The sequence below is a fragment of the Pinus tabuliformis genome, chromosome 2_2, assembly GCF_031772625.1.
Source record: "Pinus tabuliformis cultivar Carrire ecotype Pingquan chromosome 2_2, CPIR1, whole genome shotgun sequence".
Taxonomy (NCBI): domain Eukaryota; kingdom Viridiplantae; phylum Streptophyta; class Pinopsida; order Pinales; family Pinaceae; genus Pinus; species Pinus tabuliformis.
The window spans coordinates 1,086,521,768-1,086,528,002 of record NC_142300.1 but is presented as its reverse complement, the minus strand read 5'-3'; the positions used below and the strand labels follow the sequence as shown (position 1 = coordinate 1,086,528,002).

Below are 6,235 nucleotides of genomic sequence, written 5' to 3'. Positions count from 1 at the left end.
TATGAAAAGCTATATACATCATAGTTACCAAATTACCCCACTAAAAAAAATATGAAATTCTCAATTCTTATAATTTGAGAAATTTGACATGATTTCACTTAAAACCCATGTTTCATATTATATCAATAGAGATTGGTTTCTTAGTGTGTATTGGATTGAGGAATCGAATTAGAAGGGAAATGTTACATTTTAATTTGAAGAGTTATATTCATTTTAGCTTTTGAAAATTGACAAATTAAAATAAATTATTATTTTCATATAAAATGAAAAATAAGTTTAAATTTCATGTATATTTCACATATTGTACCCTATAATGTGTTAAGTTGTATATATCTCAAATAAATATTTTTTCTACATACTAAAATTTGAGGTACACTTAAAGTACTACGAGTAGATGACACTGGTTTACCAATATTAAAATGTATATAAAAATTATATGGAGGGAATTGAATAAGCCCGTTTACTTACACTCTATATGTGAATCATAGGGAGGGAATTCATTTGGAGTATTTAATGATAATCTATATAAGAATCATACAAAAAGAATTTAGTGAACTATTTTCTATTTCATGTGGTAAATGCCATTTTCTAAATACAATGAAATTGTTTTACAATAAAACTATTTTCTTTTTTTGCATATTGGATAACCCAATAATTTTAATAATTACAATTAATTTCTTGAGAATCAAATACTTAAAACCTCCAACTAATAAAATTTCATTAAAAGTATAGCCTACAATTTTTTGGGCATCATGATGTAAGAGACCACCTTGAAAAGAAGACGCTGAAATAGCATTATCTTTTGTTATTAACAATGAATGAACACTACTTATTTAAAGTTAAATTTCTAATAATAACTAATCATGTATTCATTGAATCAATTTTTATCCATGATATTTTTTGGGCATCATGATGTAAGAGACCACCTTGAAAAGAACACGCTGAAATAGCATTATCTTTTGTTATTAACAATGAATGAACACTACTTATTTAAAGTTAAATTTCTAATAATAACTAATCATGTATTCATTGAATCAATTTTTATCCATGATATTAAGTAGGCATAAACATACATTCATGTAATATTTATAATATTGAATTGAGAGTAATAAAAAAACATAACTACATGAAATAAGATTTGATCACTAATGTATTGTCATATTAAGTAGGTATAAAAAAGACATGTAGATAATATTCATAAATGCAAATAACAGTAGGAAGAAGTAAATGGAAGCTAGCTAAGTAGGAAGTGAATACAAAGAAGGGGAGTAAAAAGTACTAAGATATGAAGGTGGAGCTATAGAGGATTAGTAAGTACCAATGCTAAATTAATGGAACAATAGGATGTGGAGTTGACTTTAATTGGAATTGTTTCTCTTTAGTGTGAAACAAAAACATTTATGGCAACCAAATCATTTGATCTTCAATCTCTACCACTAAAATGCAATTTTAATGAATAGGTGATACAGATGCATAAGCTCCATTAAAATAAAATGGTATTATATAAAAATGGAGATATTTAAGTTTTTGAATTATGATAATATGGAGAAAAATGTTACTAGTTTATTATTATTATTATGATGACATATAACCAAAGATTTTGGATAGACACTTATTGGGTGTTTCTTTAAAACACTCTCTGGATGATATATTGGCCCTGATACCAAACTTAAAAAAATGATTAATAAAAAAGCTAAATTTTATAATAAAAAAAATTATTAATAAAAAAACTAAATTATATATATCTAAAGTTTTAAAATATAGACTCACAGTGTTTTAAAATTAAAATTCTATATGCAAATTTTATTATATGGTATGAAATTCTAATCCAAATAAAAATTCAAACTAGTAATTATGCTATTCATAAAATATTATAGGTAAAATACGAAGTCATGAAAAACGCTCTGGTTATAGAGCATTGAAAAATAGGCTCTCTAAATTTCCTTTTGTTGCTAGCCAATTATAATGTAGTGTGAGAGAACGTGAACAATGCAGAGAAGATTCAATTATAGAAAATATTTTTAAGTTTAGGATTTCAAAATAATTAAAAGAATTGTAGAAAATATTTCTAAGTTTAGGATTTTAAAGTAGGTTAGAAATGTTTAGTTGGGATTATAAGGGGAAATAAAATTTTATTGAAGAATAAATTTGGGTGTTTTTATTTAAGTGAGAAGTTAGATATGACAAAGATATAGTTTTAGTTCATGGGGCTTTGGATTGATAATAAATGAGTGTATTGTTAAGACACTTCCTGATCACTGGTTCAAATCCTATAGGTCTTACCTACCAAAAAAAATAAAATATAATTCTATTAAATTTTCAAAAAAATAATTTAAAAATTAAATAGGTAAAAAAATATGTATTCAAACAAATTTTCAAATAAAAAGATAAGATAGAGCAGCGCCGCAACATTGTAACAACACCGTTGCAATTTCCAGTAAACTGAGATATAAAATAAGAAGTCATACACAACGCATTGAGATATAAAATAAGCAGTCATACACAACGCATTGAGATTTCAAATAAGAAACCCTAAACAACGCTTGTGCATGAGCTTCTGGTATTATAAAATATGAAGGCTAATATATCAGGACAGATACATTTTAATTTATAATTTTATAAACACAGATAAGTTTCCATTTAAATCTTTTTTATTCACCTCCGTATTGAGTAAACTCTAAAATATGATGAATATTTTACTATTACCTAAAAAACTATCCCGTCTATGCTTTACTAAAAGCAGACGGGCAGGACTTTAGATGACTTTTCGATAACGTTATCACTAGGGCGCTCATCCCATGACGTTGGAAGACGTGGGATTCTATCAAATAATCGCCAAATATTATTAAAGTATTTATCTTGGGGTGTCGTGAGCACAAACGGCGTGCTGCAGATTTTACATATCGCAGCACCATGGGAAGAAAATCTTCTTGGTGGAGAAAAAATCATAGGGTGCAAGGAGATACTCGAAGGATGGGGTTGCAGATCTTTATTTTGTATGGTATTATTACAGTATTGTTTGTGACAGGGATATTATCTATTCCCACAACATTGGAAGGCCCATTTAAGCCCGTGACTATGCCCCTCGATAGCAGTCTACACAGTGGGAGCGAAGACTTGCCCAACAATGACCCTCGCCTGGTGAAGAGCGTTGGCACTATCTTCCCGGAGCAGATAATGCTTGCACTTTCAACCGATCCTCAATCCATGTGGGTTTCTTGGGTTACAGGTTGATCGATTTCTCATCTATTCTTTGTTTTATTCATGCACAGATGAATAGACTGTTTGTTAGATGAATACTGTGTTAATCAATTCATTTGGGTATGTTGAGTTAGAGAAAATTATAAAAATGTTGTGCAGGTGATGCTCAGATCGGACCCAAGGTTACCCCATTGGATCCTTCTTCAGTGAAAAGTGAAGTGTACTACGGCACTGAAACAGGTGTATACTCTTTAAAATCTGACGGGACATCTGAGATTTATAGCCAAACATATACAGAGAAAGGCCTTTTCAATTACACCTCCGGAATTATCCATCATGTTATTCTCACAGGTGAGAAGCTTCGTCACAGACCATTGTTTTTTATTTTTTGGTAACGTGAAACTTGACATCACGAGCATGTTTGACCTGTGATTTGAATGGTTATTGCCAAAGGACATTTATCAGATCAAAGTTATGGGGATTCTCAACGGGCCTCAGCATGGTTATATTTTTCCCATAAAATATAATTTTATATGATTGTTAAGATTTGTGGCCTGAATAACCATTAGCTAGAAACATTTAATCCATAGAGATGATTATCTATTAGCCACACCAACTCTTAACATAGTTATATTTTCACCTATAAAATTTTTGTGGATAAACATTTCACTTCATAGCCACTTAATTAGCCACCTAACTCTTAACATAGCTATATTTTAACTCTTAACATAGCTATATTTTGACCCACATAACTATAATTTAACTCTTAACATAGCTATATTTTGACCCACAAGATTTTGTATGGATAACCATTTCACCGTGGTGTCTTCAGAGAAACACCTTGTATTTGTCCATTTTACACCTGTCTGCTTCACGGAGATGATTGTTAAGACTGTACATGCATATTTTTTTTTTTTCCCTTGAGTTACTGTTGCTATTTATAGCGGATTATTGCATAAAAGTTCATTTTTAATAGAAAAGACGTTTCTCCTCGAACAGATCTTGTTCCAAACACCAAATATTATTACATATGCGGAGACCAATCTTTATCTGCAATGAGCAAAGAGCACGAATTTGTGACTCCCCCTTCTCTAGGCCCAGATAATTATCTCCCTCGAATAGCAGTGATTGGAGATCTGGGTCTCACTTATAATTCCGCCACGACATTTAATCATCTAGTGCAGAATGACCCCTCCATTCTTCTCATGCTCGGAGACATGTCTTATGCTAGAAGTGGAAATAATTCGGCGGTTTCCTTTGCCTATCAGCCTCGCTGGGATGCATGGGGAAGGTAGGTTACCTTAAAGCCTAACAACAACCATATGTTGGGATTTAATTTATCAAAACCTAGACTCCATTCTTGATTTTGATTCTAATTTCCTTGAAGGTTCATGGAGCCGCTGGTATCCCGCGTGCCTATGATGGTATTAGGGGGAAATCGTGAGATCGAAACACAAGCTGGAGGCATCCAATTCGCATCTTATAATACCAGATTTGCAGTCCCATCTAAGGAATCCGGATCCCATAATAATCTCTATTATTCTTTCAACGCTGGAGGAGTACACTTCTTGATTCTAGCATCATACACTGACTACAACAGGACGGGTGAGTTATATAATTCGATTGAACTTATATTGATATCTATCAATCGCCAATTCTAAATAGAAACCTAAACCTCTTCTATTAACAGGTGAGCAGTATATGTGGCTGGAGGGAGATCTGAGGCAAGTGGATCGAAGTGTGACACCATGGCTAATAGCATCATGGCACAGCCCTTGGTATAATAGTTACAACAGCCATTACCAGGAGTTCGAATGCATGAGACGTCAGATGGAAGACCTTCTTTACGAGTATGGGGTAGACCTTGTCTTCCATGGACATGTAAGAGACCATTAAAGCATGGATCTGAAGCTTTATAAGTTACAGATTAATCACATAGGAAACTATTTTTTCTCATATGCATATGTTCTGAACATGCTGAGTTGTGTATGATATTCTAGGTTCATGCATATGAGAGAACGAACCGGGTATATAACTATTGCTTGGATCCATGTGGCCCTGTATATATCACTATTGGTGACGGAGGAAACATTGAGAGGCCTGCCACGCACCATGCCGATGATCCTGGGTATTGCCCCAATATTAAAAATATACGCCCAGAATATGGAGGTGTGTGTCCTTTCAAATACACCTCGGGTGCCGACAGCAGGTTTTGCTGGGACAGGCAGCCAGAATGGAGTGCTTACCGAGAATCCAGTTTTGGTCATGGCATACTTGAGGTAAGACCCAACCTGAAATGCTAAAATCCAATTGTAAACATACACATAGGATTAATATATCCACATACTTCAATTTTAGGGTTTTACTAGTTCTGGTTCTGTAGATATTTTAGGAATCTTGTGCTGCAATGAAAATGACTTTAAATATGTGCTTCATAGGTACAAAATTCAACGCACGCCTTATGGACATGGCACCGGAATCAAGACGCATATGGGAGTGAAGGTGACCGAATCTTTATTGTTAGAGACAATAAAAAATGTTCTCTTCTCCACTTGTCATCAGATAGCGCAACTGAGCAAATTTGTAGAATTGCAGGTCACGAAGAGTGTTCTGATCATTAGAAAGTGAAAAGAAATTAGCAGAGACAAACGAGCCATTTCTCTTACAGGGATAAAGACGCGCTGGTTTGGTTTTGTAATGAGCATCTCCGTGAGAATCTTTATTTAAAATGGTTCTGGAAAGTTCTTCCCGACGATGGGCCGTTGACTTCATTTTGCATATATTTTAGGGCACATGCGTGCTGATTTTATGATAGGTTATGTTTAATAAAATTATGTCCCCAATTAGAATATGAATCATGTATACATATGAACAATACATTAATCAAAACATACATATATATATATCACTACATATATATCACAGCGATATATATCACCGCGCACGAAAGCATCTAAAATTAATAATATACCTCATCTAAAAATATATAATAATTTTTTTTTTAAGGTTTTTCTAAAGGCATCAACTAGAACAA

At 32.8% G+C, this 6,235-nt stretch overlaps 1 protein-coding gene across 1 annotated transcript; it reads left to right on the top strand.

Moving 5' to 3' along the window:
* The first annotated feature begins 2,895 nt into the window (after nucleotides 1-2,895).
* LOC149197164 (purple acid phosphatase 23-like) lies at nucleotides 2,896-5,948 on the top strand. The gene is made up of 7 exons (XM_089403865.1): nucleotides 2,896-3,229; nucleotides 3,361-3,552; nucleotides 4,201-4,492; nucleotides 4,589-4,806; nucleotides 4,892-5,082; nucleotides 5,202-5,480; nucleotides 5,640-5,948. Exons 1-7 carry the CDS (start codon nucleotides 2,914-2,916, stop codon nucleotides 5,820-5,822), a joined length of 1,671 nt encoding a protein of 556 aa, XP_089259991.1. The 5' UTR covers nucleotides 2,896-2,913; the 3' UTR covers nucleotides 5,823-5,948.
* Nucleotides 5,949-6,235: the final 287 nt, after the last annotated feature.